This window comes from Schistocerca nitens, chromosome 1, assembly GCF_023898315.1.
Source record: "Schistocerca nitens isolate TAMUIC-IGC-003100 chromosome 1, iqSchNite1.1, whole genome shotgun sequence".
Taxonomy (NCBI): Eukaryota; Metazoa; Arthropoda; class Insecta; order Orthoptera; family Acrididae; genus Schistocerca; species Schistocerca nitens.
This window is the reverse complement of record NC_064614.1, coordinates 148286443-148308461: the sequence shown is the minus strand read 5'-3', so window position 1 is coordinate 148308461 and position 22019 is coordinate 148286443. Positions and strand designations below refer to the sequence as shown.

Here is a 22019-nt window from a genome sequence, read left to right as displayed (position 1 = left end):
TTTCATAGAACTAATATTTACTGGGTTGATTCAAGTATCTGTAATACTTTTTCTATTTTTGTAAATATGATTAAAAAGTTTGAGATGAGAAGGACACTTAAACCAGTCTGTAATGTGTGGAACTTGAGCTTCTGTCGGCGTATGAAATATTCAAACAACTTACGGGAATGCAACGGGTGACGCCTTCAACAACCACCGATATTTAGACAGCTACACACCTCGTCGTTTTCAAGACGCAAATGCAACGACAGAGTGCTGCACAAGGAAATATGAAACCCTCGGTTGACGGTGCTACGCCGACTAGTAACCGTAATGTGATATAAAACAACAATACTCACCGTAAACGACGGCCATCGTCAGAAGTTATCGATAGTGAATATCAGTTACCAACGCGTCACCTGTTGTTTGCCCAGTGAGGGAGAGCAGAATTTCAAGCAGTAATTGAGCGAAACGCTCCGTCGCCATGAGGTAACTTACTAATTTAATCTACATTTCTTCCTTAATAGCACACTCTCAGCAGCTGAACATGCCTGACAGAGGCTCTGTGTTGTTATATTCCATACGACGAACGGTGCTGGCAGTATTATGCAGGAGCAGATTTGCTCGGCTGTTCTAAGCGTGCGTGACGCTTGTAATGCGCACACTAGTCATTCACCGTCCTGATGATGTGCCTAGTGTACGAAACGCTAGAACTTAATGCGATACGACTGACTCCCGCCTTACGCAAACCAATATCATCCATAAATGTCCTGAAGGAGACAGAATTTTAGATGGTGGTAGAAAAACATATTTCCCACCGTATTTGCTCAGAATACATCCAATCCTGTTGTAAATCCTACCTGCGAACGCAAAAAGTTCGTTGACTTAGGCGCCACCTCATTATTTTCATCACTCACCCGCGGCTAGTCGATTCTGCAACATGCGTCAGATGTTTCTTTCACTATAACCATTCTGGCCAAAGGTGAGTTTCAGGTGGAATAACTCAGTTGCTAATTTGGTTCGTAGAGCCCACGTCATTTCAGACCCTGAAAATGGGTCATATTGAGTTAGCGCACCTCGAAGTCAACTTTCACCGGAATGGGAATCGTGAAAGCTGGAAGTCCGGTGAGTCATGGAGATACGCTTGTGTCGGCTTAACTTCAGCACGGTATATGAAGACATTATCTACCTCTTAATTACTCTCATCATGTGTTGGAGAAACGAAAATTGTGCGTAATTCTGTGACATTATTGAGTATACAGGGTGGTCGGAAATTCCAGTTACAGACTTCTACGACTTGTAGAGGGGCGTGAGTGCATCGTATTTTGAATAGGAACCCATGTCCAGAAACATCATCCAACGAGACTACAGAGGGTCAGAGTTATAGGCGCGGGCGTCTGTAAATGTACGTATACATGGGGTGATTCCGTGATGATGTTACAGAGTTTCAAGGCTGATGAAGAACGATAAATGCATTAATTTGAAGTAAGGATCCCTGTACCAGAAACTAACGAGTCGAAAGTTATAAACGAAAACCGTTATGATACCTCTGACAGTTGAATACATGTAACGGTTCATGCGTTGCGAAGATTGTATGGCTGGTAAGTTTCAGTGGTGGTACTGTCGATAAAAACGAGAAAAATATCCAATAAAAGCAGGCTCTAAAGTGCGTACCTTAACAGCTATGAACACTTGCTCATTAGAGGAGATGTGTTTCACGTTATCGAAGGTGAACGAATGGTTATAGCTCCTCAGGTATGCAATTTAGAGCCCACGTTTATTGGACATACACTCCTGGAAATGGAAAAAAGAACACATTGACACCGGTGTGTCAGACCCACCATACTTGCTCCGGACACTGCGAGAGGGCTGTACAAGCAATGATCACACGCACGGCACAGCGGACACACCAGGAACCGCGGTGTTGGCCGTCGAATGGCGCTAGCTGCGCAGCATTTGTGCACCGCCGCCGTCAGTGTCAGCCAGTTTGCCGTGGCATACGGAGCTCCATCGCAGTCTTTAACACTGGTAGCATGCCGCGACAGCGTGGACGTGAACCGTATGTGCAGTTGACGGACTTTGAGCGAGGGCGTATAGTGGGCATGCGGGAGGCCGGGTGGACGTACCGCCGAATTGCTCAACACGTGGGGCGTGAGGTCTCCACAGCACATCGATGTTGTCGCCAGTGGTCGGCGGAAGGTGCACGTGCCCGTCGACCTGGGACCGGACCGCAGTGACGCACGGATGCACGCCAAGACCGTAGGATCCTACGCAGTGCCGTAGGGGACCGCACCGCCACTTCCCAGCAAATTAGGGACACTGTTGCTCCTGGGGTATCGGCGAGGACCATTCGCAACCGTCTCCATGAAGCTGGGCTACGGTCCCGCCCACCGTTAGGCCGTCTTCCGCTCACGCCCCAACATCGTGCAGCCCGCCTCCAGTGGTGTCGCGACAGGCGTGAATGGAGGGACGAATGGAGACGTGTCGTCTTCAGCGATGAGAGTCGCTTCTGCCTTGGTGCCAATGATGGTCGTATGCGTGTTTGGCGCCGTGCAGGTGAGCGCCACAATCAGGACTGCATACGACCGAGGCACACAGGGCCAACACCCGGCATCATGGTGTGGGGAGCGATCTCCTACACTGGCCGTACACCACTGGTGATCGTCGAGGGGACACTGAATAGTGCACGGTACATCCAAACCGTCATCGAACCCATCGTTCTACCATTCCTAGACCGGCAAGGGAACTTGCTGTTCCAACAGGACAATGCACGTCCGCATGCATCCCGTGCCACCCAACGTGCTCTAGAAGGTGTAAGTCAACTACCCTGGCCAGCAATATCTCCGGATCTGTCCCCCATTGAGCATGTTTGGGACTGGATGAAGCGTCGTCTCACGCGGTCTGCACGTCCAGCACGAACGCTGGTCCAACTGAGGCGCCAGGTGGAAATGGCATGGCAAGCCGTTCCACAGGACTACATCCAGCATCTCTACGATCGTCTCCATGGGAGAATAGCAGCCTGCATTGCTGCGAAAGGTGGATATACACTGTACTAGTGCCGACATTGTGCATGCTCTGTTGCCTGTGTCTATGTGCCTGTGGTTCTGTCAGTGTGATCATGTGATGTATCTGACCCCAGGAATGTGTCAAAGTTTCCACTTCCTGGGACAATGAATTCACGGTGTTCTTATTTCAGTTTCCAGGAGTGTATCATCATCTCGGAATCACGCCGTGTATACGTACATTTACAGACGCCCGCGCCTATAACTCTGACCCTCTGTAGTCTCGTTGGATGACGTTTCCGGACATGGGTTCCTGTTCAAAATACGATGTACTCACTCGCCTCTAGAAGTCCTAGAAGTCTGTAACGGGAATTTCCGACCACCCTGTATAGAGTGGCTGAGTATTACTATCTGTAGATCACGTTTTCCGTCTCACTCTTGTAAGATGATTACACAGAAGTTTCGATTAATATCTGTTCGATTTCAGTCGAGAAGATAGCGAGGTTTTCGTCTTCCAGTAGGTACCTGCATGTTGTGACAATTACAAACTGGACATATTCCTGAACTAATTCAGATACAAATTTTCCGAGATGCCGATCTACACATGCTTCTACCTGTAGAGCCAAAAAAAATATATTGATTCATATTTTTAATCGATACTGAATGGCCAATTTCTGAATTCCGCATCTTCCTTATGTTAAGGATAAAATGTTCAAAAGCTACGTCCTAACAGCCTTTTTTTTCTACAGACAAACACTTTAATCATGTGAGACTTGAGTTTCTCTTGGCGTATATAACTTTCAAATAACTTCCGGGAATTCAGCGAGGTAACACTTTCAGCGACCGCCGATATTCCGGCGGGAGAAAACCCCGCCTTTTTCAAGGCAAACTGCAACGGACAGGCGACGTACATTGCAAATTTAAAACCTCGGTTCTCGGACTGAAGCATGAAAGATAACACACATTGAACACAAGTGCCACTAAAGATGACCAAGTCGACACCTAAGTCTAGTGCCTTTTTGCCTTACGTAGGAAACACTTCCAACAGGATCGGTTGTAATTTCCGGAAATACGATGTGAAATGTGTTTTCCGACCTCCATCTAAAATTATAGCGTTTTTGAGTTCTGGTAAGGATGATCTTGGTCTGCGTAAGGCGGGTGTATATCGTATTCCTTGTAGCTGCGGCATGGCATATATTTATCAAACTATCAGGACCGTGGAGGACCGATGTACTGAGCATAAACGGCACACACGATTACAGCAACTAAGTAGTTCTACTATTGCCGAACATTGCTTCGATACTGGTCACCTCATGTTATATATTAAGACCGAGGTGTTGGCATGCACGTCCAGCTATTGGGACAGTGTTATTAAGGAGGCAGTAGAGATTAAATTAGCTAGTAACCTCGTTAACAGGGATGAAGGTTTTTATTTAAACTCTGTTTGGAATTCGGCTCTCTCCGTTGTCAAAAAACAGAGGGACGGAGTCAATGCTACCTCACCTGCGAATTAGTAATCTCACTATCGATAGCTCTAACTTTGCTCATCTTTGGTGGCACTAGTGTCCAGTGTGTGTGTTATCTTTCCTGCTTCAGTCCGAGAACCGAGGTTTTAAATTTGCATGCACGTATCCTGTCCGTTGCAGTTTGCCTTGAAAATGGCAGGGGGGGTTCTCCCGCCGGAATATCGGCGGTCGCTGAAAGTGTTAATTGGTTGAGTTCCCGGAAGTTGTTTGAAACTTTAATCGTGTCATGTACCTGCAGTAGGCCTGATAAATTATTGGGAATATTGCATTGCGTATTTTAGATACGTGTATGAGTGCATAAGGACCAAAGATTTACCAGTCAACTGTTTTCACGCTGATGAGATGGCGCGCGACACATAATCCTTAGCTTCTACGTATCAATTCGCGAGGTGAGTGAGTGCTGCTTTTGCAATGCCCTTAGAGGGAAGAAAAACAGCTACCCCTGGCTATCCGACACATGCGGAAGGATAAAAGTTCGTGACCTTTGACCATTCGACGTAAGCTGCGGCAAACTCGATAAAGTGAACTTTTCGTCACACATGGTTGTCTGTTTTGGTGTTGCCCCACGGTGCTATCTTGCGAACCAGTAGGACGCGAGTCGCACTGGCAGTGGCGTGTCAGAGGTCGGCTGCGGACCGGGCCCGGGACGCCATCGATCGTGCCTTTCGGTAATCCTCACTTAGAGCGTTGTAGCGCACCTGGCGTGTCTGTAATTCCTACTGCGCACACTTCTGCCGGCAGTTCCCGGCAAGAAGCGCGCCTGCCGCCTCCCGCCTGCCGCCTCCCGCCCCGTGTTGCCGCTGTAATCGCGGCCGTGCCCGGCTAATGCCCGTGCCGGAGCACAAGGGGGGAGGGGCGCTAGGTGACGGCTTAGCCGCCCCCACCTAATCCTTTAATTACGGTCTCCGCGGGCGGCGGGGCGGCGGAGGCGGCAGATGGAGTCCGGGGCGACGCTCGCCCTGCTGCAGTCTTTCCTGGAGACCGGCAGGCGTTCCAGGCAACTTTCGTGGGCTGTGCGTGTCGTCTGTCCGACGTACGAAAGGTCGACGCAACCCAAGGTGCTGTTGTTTACCTTCGAGGCGGATAACCTCGCAGTTGGCGAGGAGCCAACATACACTACTGGCCATTAAAATTGCTACACGCAGAAGAAATGCAAATGATAAACGGGTATTCAATGGAAAAATACATTATATTAGAACTGCAATTTGGGTGCATAGAACCTGGGAAATCAGTACCCAGAACAACCACCTCTGGCCTAGTAACGGCCTTGATACGCCTGGGCATTGAGTGAAACAGAGCTTGGATAGCGTGTACAGGTACAGCTGTCCATGCAGCTTCAACACGATACCACAGTTCATCAAGAGTAGTGTATTGTGACGAGCCAGTTGCTCGGACACCATTGACCAGACGTTTTCAATTGGTCAGAGATGTGGAGAATGTGCTGGCCAGGGCAGCAGTCGAACATTTTCTGTATCCAGAAAGGCCCGTACAGGAACTGCAACATGCGGTCGTGCATTATCCTGCTGAAATGTAGGGTTTCGCAGGGATCGAGTGAGGGGTAGAGCCACGGGTCGTAACACATCTGAAATGTAACGTCCACTGTTCAAAGTGGCGTCAATGCGAACAAGAGGTGACCGAGACTTCTAACCAATGGCACCCCATACCATCACGCTCGGTGATACACCAGTACGGCGATGATGAACACATGCTTCCAATGTGCGTTCTCCGCGATGTCGCCAAACACTGATGTGACCATCATGATGCTGTAAACAGAACCTGGATTCATCCGAAAAAATGACGTTTTGCCATTCGTGCACCCAGGTTCGTCGTTGAGTACACCATCGCAGGCGCTCCTGTCTGTCATGCAGCGTCAAGGGTAACCGCAGCCAGGATCTCCCAGCTGATAGTCTATGCTGCTGGAAACGTCGAACTGTTAGTGCAGATGGTTGTTGTCTCGCAAACGTCCCCATGTGCTGACTGGAGACGTGGCTGCACGATCCGTTATAGCCATGCGGATAAGATGCCTGTCATCTCGACTGCTAGTGATACGAGGCCGTTGGGATCCAACACGGCGTTCCGTATTACCCTCCTGAAGCCACCGATTCCCTATTCTGCTAACGGTCATTGGATCTCGACCAACGCGAACAGCAATGTCGCGGTACGATAAACCGCAATCGCGATAGGCTACAATCCCACCTTTATCAAAGTCGGAAACGCGACGGTACGTATTCCTCCTCTTACACGAGGCATCACAACAATGTTACACCAAGCAACGGCGGTCGACTGCTATTTGTGTTTGAGAAATCGGTTGGAAACTTTCCTCATATTAGCACGTTGTAGGTGTCGCCACCGGCGCCAACCTTGTGTGAATGCTCTGAAAAGCTAATCATTTGCACATCACAGCATCTTCTTCCCGTCGGTTAAATTTCATGTATGTAGCACGTCATCTTCGTGGGGTAGTAATTTTAATGGCCAGTAGTGTATGTGGCAGGAAAGCACTGGATGCAAGTCTCTCTCTCTGCTTCCTCATTCCTTATGCGTACCTTAGGTTCAATGGCAGCGTCTTAAGTATGTACTGTGGAGAATATCTGTTCATGTGTAAGAGCTGACTGCACACAGCTGTCGTCAGCAGTGCCACGTGCTCTGTGAACCAAAGGACACTCATCGTCAGCGAGGTGTGCTGGCAGCTATTTGCACCTATACATTTAAGTCTGTATGACTCGGCTTTCGATAAACTCCGTGACGCGAGATGCCTCCATCTCTGCGACGAAGCAAAACTTCTAGCCACGCGGGGTAGCGCCTTGTCACGGTGCGTGCGGCTCCCCCCGTCCGAGATTCGAGTCCTCCCTCGGGCATGTGTGTGTTTTCCATAGCGTAAGTTAGTTTAAGTTAGATTAAGTAGTGTGTAGGCTTAGACACCGATGACCTCACCAGTTTGGTCCCATAAGACCTTACTACCGCCACCGCCACCACCAGCAGCACAAAACATGTAAAGAGAACAAACAGAAGTTTCCTGGCAGAATAAAACTGTGAGCCGGACCGAGAATCCAACTCGGGCCTTTGCCCTTCGCGGGCAAGTGCTCTACCGACTGAGCTACCCAAGCACGACTCACTCCCCGTCCTCACAGCTTTACATCTGCCAGTACCTCGTCTCCTACCTTCCAAACTTAACAGAAGCTCTCCTGCGAACCTTGCAGAACTAGCACTCCTGAAAGAAAGGATATTGCGGAGACCTGGCTTAGCCACAGCCTGGGGGATGTTTCCAGAATGAGAATTTCATTCTGCAACGGAGCTCCTGTGAAGTTTGGAAGGTAGAAGACGAGATACTGGCAGAAATAAAGCTGTGAGGACGGGCCGTGAGACGTGCTTGGGCAGTTCAGTCGGCAGAGCACTTGCCCGCGAAAGGCAAAGGTCCGAGTTTGAGTCTCAGTCCGGCACACAGTTTTAATCTGCCAGTAAGTTTCATATCAGCGCACACTTCGCTGCAGAGTGAAATTCTCATTCTGGAGAACAAACAAACAAACTTTAACTAATGTCATCTTGTTATGACTTGCCGACTGAGAAAGAGAACAGGAAAGGTTGAAACTAGTGACCGGTTTGTTGGTGCCACAGACGAGAGTGACGGAAATGATGAAAAGTCTGAATTGGCATATACTTCATGATAGACGTCAACTATCCCGACAGAGCGTACACACAAAGCTTTAAGAGTCAGTTTTAAGTGAGGAATGAACAGCCGATGCGCGATTAGACTAGTTGCGACGCGCGCACGGAACTAGGCCCATTAGGCTGGTCAGTCTCCACGCGCTCCAGTCGTGAATGGTTTCGGAAGAAGCGTTGCTAACTGGTACAGTAGGAAGCACCCTCTGACATGCACCTCTAGCATAGATACACACGTATGTGTCGTCGTATATTCACCGACTACCGCATCGGCTCTGTGACTCGACTGAGGACTTCCTAGGAGACGGAAGTCAGTTTCTTCTTTCCCAAGCGGCGAAGTTGTCAGATATTTAAGTAGTTTTGGGCGTACCTCAGGAGCCCGTTGTAGGACCAGTATTGTTCACGACGTAAACGATCTGGGTGGAAGCTCCACAGGGCTGTTAGTGGATGATGCTGTTGCATGTACGAGAGTCAGGACGCCAGAAAGTTGCAGCGAAACGGGGGATTCCCTAGAAAGGGCCGACGGTCGGTGTAGGGAATGACAGTTGACGATCAATGCAACAAAACTGACGAGACCTTGTGGTCATTTGTTGACAAATAGTCCTTCTTGGGTTCTCCGGCTGACGTTTATTGAGCAACTTTCCTGAAACTTCCCCAGTACGAGCGGCTGTCGGTGTCAAAGTTTCATCCTCCACTAATGGTGGCGGACTGGAGTAGAGCATGCGGCCGAGGATTGTAGGAAGGAAGGAAGATCGCGTTTAACGTCCCGATTACATCGAGGTCATTAGAAATCGCGTCGACATCGAGGTCATTAGAGACGGAGTACAAACTCGAATTGTGTCGATAATAGGAAAGGAAATCGGCCGTGTCCTTCCAGAGGAGCCATCCCGGCATTCTGAGGATTATACAGTACGAAGTTGCCACATCAGAGTGTGAGGATGTTTCCCTGCTCAGTACCGCTGCGGTTCTCCGTGATACCTGTGACGGTGTTTCGCTGCAGTGCGGAAATTCAGGATGCACCGTGGTTACAGACTCTCCTCCGCAGCCTCCCAGCTCGTGTTCGGCGGTGTTGGACACGGTGGTACACTGCTCGAATCCTGGTGGTGTAAGAAACTTCCGGCGTCAGAATTTAGCCATGTGAGGGGAGGGGTGCGTTGTCCTCATCATTTCGTTATCACTCGTGAAAGTGGCGAGAGTGGACTGTGGAAAGATCGCGACTTTGTATGGACGCTGATAACCGCGCAGTTGAGCGCCCCACAAACCATTCATCATCATGTGGGCAGAGAAGAAACTCAGGGGCAGCCAGTTACATCTACATTTACGTGATTACTCTGCTATTCACAATAAAGTGCCTGGAAGAGGGTTCAATGAACCACCTTCAAGCTGTCTCTCTACCGTTCCTCTCTCGAACGGCCCGAGGGAAAAATGAGCACTTAAATTTTTCTGTGCGAGTCCTGATTTCTATTATTTTTTCGTGATGATCATTTCTACCTATGTAGGTGGGTCCCAACAGAATGTTTTCGTAATCGGAGAAGAAAACTGGTGATTGACATTTTCATGAGAAGATCCCGTCGCAACGAAAAACGCCTTTGTTTTAACGATTACGACTCCAATTCTCGTATCACGTCTGTGGCACTACCTCCCCTATTCCGCTATAATACAAAACGAGCCACCCTTCTTTGAACTTTTTCGATGCCATCCGTCAGTCTCACGTGATGCGGATCCCACACCGCACAGCAATACTCCAGAATAGGGCGGACAGGCTTGATGTAAGCAGTCTCTTTAGTAGACCTGTTGCATCCTCTAAGTGTTCTGCCAATGAATCTCAGTCTTTGATTTGCTCTACCCACAACATTATCTACGTGATCATTTCAATTTAGGTTATTTGTAATTGTAATCTCTAAGTATTTAGTTAAATTTACAGCCTTAACATTTATGTGACTTATCATGTAATCGGAATTTTGCGGATTTTTTTGGTATTCATGTGAATAACTTCACACTTTCCTTTATTCAGGGTCAATTGCCACTTTTCGCACCATACAGGTGTCTTATCTAAATCATTTTGCAATTCGCTTTGGTCATCTGATGACTTTACTAGACGGTAAATGACAGCACCATCTGCAAACACTGTAATAGGGCCACTCAGATTGTCTCCTATGTCACTGATATAGATCAGGAACAATAGAGGGCCTATAACATTTCCTTGGGGAACGACGGATATTATTTCTGTTTTACTCGATGACTTTCCGTCTATTACTACGAACTGTGACCTTTCTGACAGGAAATCACGAATCCAGTCGTAAAAGCAAGGCGATATTCCATAGGCACACATTACTTCATGAGCATAAAGAGCTAATTGTGTTTCACAAGAACGATATTTTCTGAATCCGTGGTGAATATGTGTGAATAAGTCTTTTTCTACGAGGTACTTCATAATGTTCGAACACAGTATACAGGGTGATTCAAAAAGAATACCACAACTTTAAAAATGTGTATTTAATGAAAGAAACATAATATAACCTTCTGTTATACATCATTACAAAGAGTATTTAAAAAGGTGTTTTTTCACTCAAAAACAAGTTCAGAGATGTTCAATATGGCCCCCTCCAGACACTCGAGCAATATCAACCCGATACTCCAACTCGTTCCACACTCTCTGTAGCATATCAGGCGTAACAGTTTGGATAGCTGCTGTTATTTCTCGTTTCAAATCATCAATGGTGGCTGGGAGAGGTGGCCGAAACACCATATCCTTAACATACCCCCATAAGAAAAAATCGCAGGGGGTAAGATCAGGGCTTCTTGGAGGCCAGTGATGAAGTGCTCTGTCACGGGCTGCCTGGCGGCCGATCCATCGCCTCGGGTAGTTGACGTTCAGGTAGTTACGGACAGATAAGTGCCAATGTGGTGGCGCTCCATCCTGCTGAAATATGAATTGTTGTGCTTCTTGTTCGAGCTGAGGGAACAGCCAATTCTCTGACATCTCCAGATACTGTAGTCCAGTTACAGTAGCACCTTCGAAGAAAAAGGGACCAAAAACTTTATTGGCTGAAATGGCACAGAAAACGTTCACCTTAGGCGAGTCACGTTCATACTGAGTTGTTTCCCGCGGATTCTCAGTGCCCCATATACAGACATTGTGACGGTTGACTTTCCCGTTAGTGTGGAAAGTTGCTTCATCACTAAACACAATCTTTGAAACGAAAGATTCATCTGTTTCCATTTGAGCAAGGATAAGATCACAGAAATCGATTCTTTTAATGTTATCAGCTGCAGACAGTGCTTGAACCAATTTCAGACGATAAGGTTTCATAACTAACCTTTTTCGTAGGACTCTCCATACAGTTGATTGTGGAATTTGCAGCTCTCTGCTAGCTCTGCGAGTCGATTTTCCTGGGCTGCGAACAAATGCTTGCTGGATGCGTACTACATTTTCATCACTCGTTCTGGGCCGTCCAGAACTTTTCCCTTTGCACAAACACCCATTCTCTGTAAACTGTTTATACCAACGTTTAATACACCACCTATCAGAAGGTTTAACACCATACTTCGTTCGAAATGCACGCTGAACAACTGTCGTCGATTCACTTCTGCCGTACTCAATAACACAAAAAGCTTTCTGTTGAGCGGTCGCCATCTTAGCATCAACTGACGCTGACGCCTAGTCAACAGCGCCTCAAGCGAACAAATGTACAACTAAATGAAACTTTATAGCTCCCTTAATTCGCCGACAGATAGTGCTTAGCTCTGCCTTTTGTCGTTGCAGAGTTTTAAATTCCTAAAGTTGTGGTATTCTTTTTGAATCACCCTGTATATTACGGACTGTATTTTGGGTGATCAAACACTTCCCATCCAAAACGCTGCGGGAGCGTCTTCATAGCCCCTGCAGAGTTCGGCCGAGTTTTGTCTTGAAGAAGGAACGGCATGACAGTTATTTTATGTGGGCTGCATAACATCAGGCAAAGTTTCTCACCAGACCCTCATACTTGGCGGGAGAAGCTATTTTCCTAGCGTCTTTACGGGCTGACTGTGCACTCAGAAACGAGAAGAGCGACGCGACGCGATCGACGGCCATACTAGAGACACTGACCGACACACCCGTTCAAAGTTCCATCCGATTTTCTCCGTGGTTTCCGTTTCGCGACCGACCGGAACTTATACTACTGGCCATTATAATTGCTACACCAAGAACAAATGAAGATGATAAACGGGTATTCATTGGACAAATATAATATACTAGAACTGACATGTGATTACATTTTCACGCAATTTGGGTGCATAGATCCTGAGAAATCAGTACCCAGAACAACCCCCTCTGGCCGTAATAACGGCCTTGATACGCCTGGGTATTGAGTCAAACACAGCTTGGATGGTGTGTACAGGTACAGCAGCTGCCCATGCAGCTTCAACACGATACCACAGTTCATCAAGAGTAGTGACTGCCGTATTGTGACGAGCCAGTTGCTCGGCCACCATTGACCAGACGTTTTCAATTGCGGAGAGATCTGGAGAATGTGCTGGCCAGGGCAGCAGTCGAACACTTTCTGTATCCAGAAAGGTCCGTAGAGGACCTGCAACATGCGGTAGTGCATTATCCTGCTGAAATGTAGGGTTTCGCAGGGATCGAATGAAGGGTAGAGCCACGGGTCGTAACACATCTGAAATGTAACGTCCACTGTTGAAAGTGACGTCAATGCGAACAAGAGGTGACCGAGACGTGTAACCAATGGCACCCCATACCATCACGCCGGGTGATACGCCAGTATGGCGATGACGATTGCACGCTTCCAATGTGCGTTCACCGCGATGTCGCCAAACACGGATGCGACCATCATGATGCTGTAAACAGAACCTGGATTCATCCGAAAAAATGACGTTTTGCCATTCGTGCACCCAGGTTCGTCGTCGAGTACACCATCACAGGCGCTCCTGTCTGTGATGCAGCGTCAAGGGTAACCGCAGCCATGGTCTCCGAGCTGATAGTCCATGCTGCTGCAAACGTCGTCGAACTGTTCTTGGAGATGGTTGTTGTCTTGCAAACGTCCCCATCTGTTGACTCAGGGATCGAGACATGGCTGCACCATCCGTTACAGCCATGCGGATAAGATGCCTGTCATCTCGACTGCTAGTGATACGAGGCCGTTGGGATCCAGCACGGCGTTCCGAATTACCCTCCTGAACTCACCTATTCCATGTTCTGCTAACAGTCATTGGATCTCGACGAACGCGAGCAGCAATGTCACGATATGATAAACCGCAATCGCAATAAGCTACAATCCGACCTTTATCAAAGTCGGAAACGTGATGGTACGTATTTCTCCTCCTTACACGATGCATCACAACAACGTTTCACCAGGCAACGCCGGTCAACTGCTATTTGTGTATGAGAAATCGGTTGGAAACTTTGCTCATGTCAGGACGTTGTAGGTGTCGCCACGGGCGCCAACCTTGTGTGAATGTTCTGAAAAGCTAATCATTTGCATATCACAGCATCTTCTTCCTGTCGGTCAAATTTCGCGTCCGTAGCACGTCATCTTCGTGGTGTAGCAATTTTAATGGCCAGTAGTGTATTTTCCGAATAGCCCTCGTGTATGTGTCGAGGCAGGCCAGAACGGAATCCCAGATCGGTTTCACGGAGAGTGCTCTGCGGCACTGGCCCCTTACACAACTTTCATTCAATGCAAATCTCTCGCCCAGTGCAAAGTCCCAAGCAAGTGGAAAAAAAAAACGCAGGTGACTCCGTTACGTAAGAAGGGCAAAAGAACGCACCAGCAGAGTTACAGACCAATATCCTCGACATCGATTTGCCGGAGATTTTTTGAACCAATTCTAAGTTGGACAATGGTAAATGTCCTTGACACAGAACACGTTCTTTCCACAAATCAGCAAGGATTTACAGAGCGTCGCTCGTGCGCAACTCTGTTTGTCCATATCTTGCGAACCATATGTGAAGGGAAACAAACAGGTTCGATTTTCTCGGATTTCCGAAAGCGTTTGAAGCGGCGCTCCACTGCAGACTGTTTAATGAAGGTACTAGCACACGGAATAGTTTCCCAAATGTGTGAGTGGCTCGAAGATTTCGTGAGTAGTAACACCCACTACGGTGAGCAGTCATTAGAGACAAGTGTACTGTCAGGAGTGCACTGGCGAAGTGCGACGCGACTGCTCTTGTTCTCAATGTACATAAATCACCTGACAGACGTGATGAGTAGCGGTCTGAGACAGCTGAAGCCGCGGTGATGAAGGGGGAGGTGTCGTCGTTCAATGATTTTGGAGGGATAAAAGTGACTCAGACAGAATTTCCCGTTGATTTAATGAACTGCGGCTTGCTCTAAATGTGGAAAAATGTAACTCAATGGAAATAAAGACGATAAACAATCCCGTAATACTGGAATACGGTATTATTACTGCGCTGCTTGACACAGTCAGACTGATTAAATATCTAGGCATAATGTTCGAAAGTGATACGCAGTGAAATGAACACTTAAGGGCGGTAGTAGAGAAGCGGAATGATCGACTTTTTTTTATATGACCGATTTTAGAAAAGTGTAATTCATGTGGTGTAAAGGAGACCAGAAACAAAAAATTAGTGCGAAACCATTATTGAGTATTGCTCGAGCGTTTGGGGTCCTCACCAGGCCGTATTGAAGGAAGACGTCGAAGCAATTCACAGGCGTGCTCCTATTGCAGAAGTTGGACCATTATGGAGTAAGGGGAGTAGCTTACAATTGGTTGGCCTCTTACTTTACGAACAGAGAGCAGAGGGTAATTCTCCGCAATATTGAGAGTGGTAGTGATGTTCAGTCCCAATGGGGCACTGTTAAGTGGGGCATTCCCCAAGGGTCGGTGCTGGGGCCGCTGCTGTTTCTTATTTATGTAAATGATATGCCTTCTAGTATTACAGGTGATTCCTAAATATTTCTGTTTGCTGATGACACCAGCTTGGTAGTATAATATTGAAACATTATCAAATAATGTAGTTCATGAAATAAGTTTGTGGCTTGTGGAAAATAATTTGATGCTAAATCACAGTATGACTCAGTTTTTACAGTTTCTAACTCACATTTCAACAAGAACTGATATTTTGATCAGACAGAATGGGCATATTATAAGAGAGACATAACAGTTCAAGTTCCTAGGCGTTCAGATAGATAGTAAGCTGTTGTGGAAAGCCCATGCTCAGGATCTTGTTCAGAAACTAAATGCTGCTTTATTTACCATTAGAACAGTATCTGCAGTATCTTAAATAAGTGACAGCTCAACACGAAAAGTAGTCTACTTTGCATATTTTCATACGCTTATGTCGTATGGTATTATTTCTTGGGGTAATTCTGATTCAAAAAGGGTGTTTCTGGCTCAAAAACGGGTTGTTCGAGCTATGTGTGGTGTAAGTTCGAGAACCTCTTGTCGACCCCTATTCAATAGACTCGGAATTCTGACATTGCCCTCACACTATATATTTTCTTTAATGTCGTTTGTTGTTAGCAATGTTAGCTTATTCCCAAGAGTTAGCAGCTTTCATTCAGTTAATACTAGGCAGAAATCAAATCTGCATGTGGAATGCACTTCCTTGACTCTTTTGCAGAAAGGAGTGCAGTATTCTGCTGCATCCATTTTCAATAAGCCACCACAAGGACTCAAAAATCTGAGCAGTAGCCCAAACTCCTTTAAGTCTAAACTGAAGAGTTTCCTCATGGCTCACTCCTTCTATTCTGTCGAGGAGCTCCTGGAAGAGCTGAAAAATTAAGCAAATTCCAGTGTTACATTGTTGATTTCCTTTATTTAAACTTACGAATTGTCGCCTGAATATGTTACTTATATTTCATTTTATCTGTTTCTACTATCGTATTAAATTTCATGTATTGACTCGATCCATGACCATGGAGACTTCTCTTTAATTTGGTCCCACGGAACAATAAAAACATAAAAAATAGATTTCTTACCGGTAGCTTCGATCAACAAGTAAGTGTTATCGAGATGCTTGATGAACTCAGACAAGAATGCATGGAGAGAAGACGGTGTTCTTTTTGCTAAGCGCTAGTGAGAAACTTTAGAGAACCGCCGTGTGCAGCTGACTGCAGAATTGTTCTACTGATGACAAGGTACGTTCTGCGGAAGAACCATAAAGACAAGGCAAGAGAAATTAGGACTCGTCTGGAGACATATAGACAGCCGCTTTTCCATCGCTCCATTTGCGAATAGACTGAAAAAGACTGGTGCTGCTACAAGTACACTCCGCCATGCGTCGTGAAAGTAACTGGGATGTGTCCCTCTCTAAGGAGTCGTTCCATGTTTGTATGGCGAACCGCACAGTAATTAAATGAGTGTCGCCTTTTGCTCCAGAAAGCAAGTCTAATATTAGTCTACATCTATAACAGGCAGTCAAATGAAAACGAGACGGATGAAAAGAACGTGAGCAAACTGTTTATCGTTTCCAAAGTAACAGTCATAGCTGGTTACGCGTTTATCTGACTGTGAGACAAGTCGGTGAACACCGTCGTGGAAAAATGTTTGCGGCTGCGTACAGAACAACGATTCTGTCCACACGCGCACCTCTTCTTCCGAAGCAAATCAAATGCCACTGACGTCTTTCTTCAGAGTTCCAAAAATATGAAAATGGCACTCTGCGGAGGACGTGTAAGGGCTTCCCAGGGAAACTTCTGTCTCCTAGTCGACAGAACGTTGGCAACTAGTGGGCGGGCATTATGCTGCAACAGAATGATGCCGCCCGCTAACACCGTCTGTATTTTTTGCGCGTTTCAGTTTTTGCGAACTGTCCAAGTACCGGTGTGCTTTAATTGTGGATCCGTGTTCCAGAAGTCAATGAGCAGCAGGTTGCCTAGCATCTAATGTAGAGGGATCGAAAAAGTAGTGACTCTAAATATGGATGAGTAGGCTTAGCTTAAATACACTGCTGGCCACCGTAAATGCAACACCAAGAAAGACAAGAGGTAGCACGACAAAATTTATTTTGTAGATAACATGTTGACCAAGTATCAAATGATTACGTTTACAGACGTCTGTGACATGTGGTTCCTGCCATAATCAGTAGCCAGAGTAGCCGCCATTGGTGGAGATCACCGCTGCCACACGTCTCGGCATTGAGTCAAAGAGACGTTGGATGTGTTCCTGGGGTACAGCAGCCCAAGCAGCTTCCACACGTTGCCAAAGATCATCTGGTGTGGCAGCTGGGGATGTAATCTGGGTCACTGGTTGAGCAACCATGGACCACATGTTTTCTATCGGCGAAAGATCCGGAGAGCGAACCGGCCAGGGAAGCAATTCAATCTGGTTATCGACGAAGAACCTTTGGACAATGCGTGCCACGTGTGGTCGCGCATTATCCTGTTGAAATTTGGCTGTGGCCGAGCCCTGAAGGTACGGAAGGACAACTGGCTCCAGCACCTCGGATATGTAGCGCCGGCTATTTAAAGTACCGGCAATGCGTACTAGAGGCGTGCGAGAGTAATATCCAATACCGCCCCATACCATAATACCCGGTGCAAGACCAGTGTGGCGGTGCATAATGCAGCTGTCCAGCATCCTCTCTCCACGGTGTCTCCACACTCGAATCCGACCATCGTGGTGCTGCAGACAGAAGCGTGCCTCGTCAGTAAAGACAACGTCATTCCATTCTGCCGTCCACATCCGTCTGTCATCACACCATTGGCGACGGAGACGTCTGTGGTTCTGCGTCAATGGTAGACGAAGCAATGGACGTCTTGCGGACAGACCACTCTGCTGCAAACGGCGTCGAATGGTACGCGCAGACACTGGATGATGCATTACAGACGCAATGTGCTGTGCTATGGTTCGGGATGTCACTGAGCGATCCGTCACTGCCATGCACACAATTTGCCTATCAGCACGTGCAGTGGTGCACCGAGGTGAATGCGATCGACCACGTCGGTCCGTCGTACCCTCCGGCATCCAACGGTCACATATCCGCATTACAGTTGTTTGGTTTAGTCCAACACGACTAGCGATTTCTCTGTATGATAATCCACAATCTCGGTAAGCCACTATCCTTCCTCTGTCGAACTCGGATACTTGATCAAAAGATGTTCGCTGTTGTCTACGAGGCATAACTGATCGTCTTGTGAAACAACCACAAGGTAAACACACGTGCCTAACGTACACTCGTCGAAATCGCCAAGCCTTAAATGGCGCTATGAGGTGGCGCCATAGGCGCGCGTGATGTGCGTCTGCGCTGAAATTCTAATCAGTTGCATATCTCATCGCTGCAAACTCATGGTGTAAATTTCACTTGATTCGGATGCTTCCTTCAGGGTGTTGCATTTACGGTGGCCAGCAGTGTAGTTTAAACCGATCAGCTAAAGGTAGCATTGTCTTCTTCCAGATATTCAGGCCAAATGATGCAATTCCAGATCGCCCTTTAAGCCATCCGCTACAGAAATCGCCGCCAGACTTTTTTTGTTCAGTAGTCAATTCTAACGTTGTGAGGCAGCGCCTCGGTTTCCTATGTGTATCGATCTTATTATTGATTAGTAACCTTCATAAATTAGTATATTGCGAGACCCCAAAAGACTAGCTGTAGTAAGGAGGCGATAAGATCTCATCGGTCTCCCAGTATTGATCGTTAAGTCAGGACCACTCTGAACACTTCGTGTCGACTGTTTTCTGTTTCAGGTTGCTGCCACCCTCAGCGACCCCACGGTTATGCAACTGCCTGACGGAGTGTTGCTGTGTTGTCTGTGTGACCGGATGACCAATTTATTAACAACGCTACTTGTAATTATATTTAAATGGATTATTGCAATATGAGACACGATCACAAATTTTTACAGTTTTTGGAGGTGATTTTTCTTCTACTCAATGCATTGTATTATAACAGGCTTCAGTTAATATCATAGTCATTGCCAGAAATATGTACCGAATTTACACCGTAGCAGCCGATCGGTGCGAGTCGTGCACGGCCGTGAGTCGTGTACTGGACGGCCCCTCACATCCTCTAACCCCGCTTCGCAGCCCTCCACCACTGAGGTAAGCAGCCACTTCGCTTAGCTCACTCACCAACGTCATTTAAATTTACCCGCATCTTATATTACTGCACCTGTAACATGAAAACTACACTCTTAAGAAGCTCTTTAACAACGTTTACGTTTTGTGGACTCGGCTGTAAGTTGCTACAGGGTGTTTCAAAAATGACCGGTATATTTGAAACGGCAATAAAAACTAAACGAGCAGCGATAGAAATACACCGTATGTTGCAATATGCGTGGGACAACAGTACATTTTCAGGCGGACAAACTTTCGAAATTACAGTAGTTACAATTTTCAACAACAGATGGCGCTGCAAGTGATGTGAAAGATATAGAAGACAACGCAGTCTGTGGGTGCGCCATTCTGTACGTCGTCTTTCTGCTGTAAGCGTGTGCTCTTCACAACGTGCAAGTGTGCTGTAGACAACATGGTTTATTCCTTAGAACAGAGGATTTTTCTGGTGTTGGAATTCCACCGCCTAGAACACAGTGTTGTTCCAACAAGACGAAGTTTTCAACGGAGGTTTAATGTAACCAAAGGACCGAAAAGCGATACAATAAAGGACCTGTTTGAAAAATTTCAACGGACTGGGAACGTGACGGATGAACGTGCTGGAAAGGTAGGGCGACCGCGTACGGCAACCACAGAGGGCAACGCGCAGCTAGTGCAGCAGGTGATCCAACAGCGGCCTCGGGTTTCCGTTCGCCGTGTTGCAGCTGCGGTCCAAATGACGCCAACGTCCACGTATCGTCTCATGCGCCAGAGTTTACACCTCTATCCATACAAAATTCAAACGCGGCAACCCCTCAGCGCCGCTACCATTGCTGCACGAGAGACATTCGCTAACGATATAGTGCACAGGATTGATGACGGCGATATGCATGTGGGCAGCATTTGGTTTTCTGACGAAGCTTATTTTTACCTGGACGGCTTCGTCAATAAACAGAACTGGCGCATATGGGGAACCGAAAAGCCCCATGTTGCAGTCCCATCGTCCCTGCATCCTCAAAAAGTACTGGTCTGGGCCGCCATTTCTTCCAAAGGAATCATTGGCCCATTTTTCAGATCCGAAACGATTACTGCATCACGCTATCTGGACATTCTTCGTGAATTTGTGGCGGTACAAACTGCCTTAGACGACACTGCGAACACCTCGTGGTTTATGCAAGACGGTGCCCGGCCACATCGCACGGCCGACGTCTTTAATTTCCTGAATGAATATTTCGATGATCGTGTGATTGCTTTGGGCTATCCGAAACATACAGGAGGCGGCGTGGATTGGCCTCCCTATTCGCCAGACATGAACCCCTGTGACTTCTTTCTGTGGGGACACTTGAAAGACCAGGTGTACCGCCAGAATCCAGAAACAATTGAACAGCTGAAGCAGTACATCTCATCTGCATGTGAAGCCATTCCGCCAGACACGTTGTCAAAGGTTTCGGGTAATTTCATTCAGAGACTACGCCATATTATTGCTACGCATGGTGGATATGTGGAAAATATCGTACTATAGAGTTTCCCAGACCGCAGCGCCATCTGTTGTTGACAATTGTAACTACTGTAATTTCGAAAGTTTGTCTGCCTGAAAATGTACTGTTGTCCCAAGCATATTGCAACAAACAGTGTATTTCTATCCCTGCTCGTTTAGTTTTTATTGCCGTTTCAAATATACCGGTCATTTTTGAAACACCCTGTAGATACTTGCTATTATAAAGTACGATTGAGAACCTCGGTCCACACGAATACTCAAGTCGAGGCGGTGAGGGGGGTGGTGAGGGGGGGGGGCAGTTTGTCGACCGCTCAGTTAGAGCCTTCAGAGTGATGACAACTGTGCTCCCGGACCCTCCCGCCGGAGGTTCGAATCCTCCCTCGGGCATGGGTGTGTGTGTTGTTCTTAGGATAAGTTAGTTTAAGTAGTGTGTAAGTCTAGGGACCGATGACCTCAGCAGTTTGGTCTCCTAGGAATTCACACACATTTGAACATTTTGAACTGTGCTCCTCATTTTGGCACGGCGGCGTCTGCGTGCAGTCCAGAGAACGTAAAGTGGTGACCACCGTTAAACGCCTCCTAAAATTTCAATACAGAACAAACTCTAATCGTTAAAACTCTTAAAAAGGTGAATGTAATTTCCCAACTAATTTCCACATGTGCATATTTTAGACACCGTCATTATTTCGCTATTGAAATAACTTTTTACTACTTCTTATTGATCTACTTCCTTCAACTGCGTCATCGTTTTCCTTCATACACTGCGTAGTTTTAATAGCGAAAGTTTTGCGTTAATACTGGCAGCACTGGCTTGTTGTCGCATTTTTTATATAAAAAAGTTATTCCTCCTTTAACTAACGTTCGAAGTGGAAGGCTCATGTGCAGATAATTGGCTCTTCGCCGGCCGCGGTGGTCTAGCGGTTCTAGGCGCTCAGTCCGGAGCCGCGCGACCGCTACGGTCGCAGGTTCGAATCCTGCCTAGGGCATGGATGTGTGTGACGTCCTTAGGTTAGATAGGTTTAAGTAGTTCTAAGTTCTATTGGACTGATGACCATAGATGTTAAGTCCCATAGTGCTCAGAGCCATTTGAACCAATTGGCTCTTCACGTTTTGAACCAGGTGCAGTTAGTCGCTGAGACCGCTGCGCCGCTGGAAATAACTGGAAGTTTAACAGAACCGTAGGACGGTTTCTTAAACGGGCAACTGTTGCTTTCCTCCCCAACAATCTCCACATTAGTGCTGTAACGTCTATGAGACGCAATGCTCAAACCTTCTTTCTTTCTTTCCGTTTGTAGTTTCCTATACTTTGCGTTTTCACCGTCCGATGGTTCCATAAAAAATTGCACACTACACGGAATCCAT

General features: G+C 47.0%; 1 protein-coding gene across 1 annotated transcript in view; it reads right to left on the bottom strand.

The window, feature by feature from the left end:
• Positions 1-5377: 5377 nt before the first annotated feature.
• The window catches only part of LOC126224247 (translation initiation factor IF-2-like), a 160268-nt gene continuing 143626 nt past the window's right edge, over positions 5378-22019 (bottom strand). Inside the window, exon 3 of the mRNA XM_049942207.1 lies at positions 5378-5481. Coding sequence (XP_049798164.1) covers positions 5378-5481 — 104 coding nt within the window. The remainder of the gene's footprint in view (positions 5482-22019) is intronic.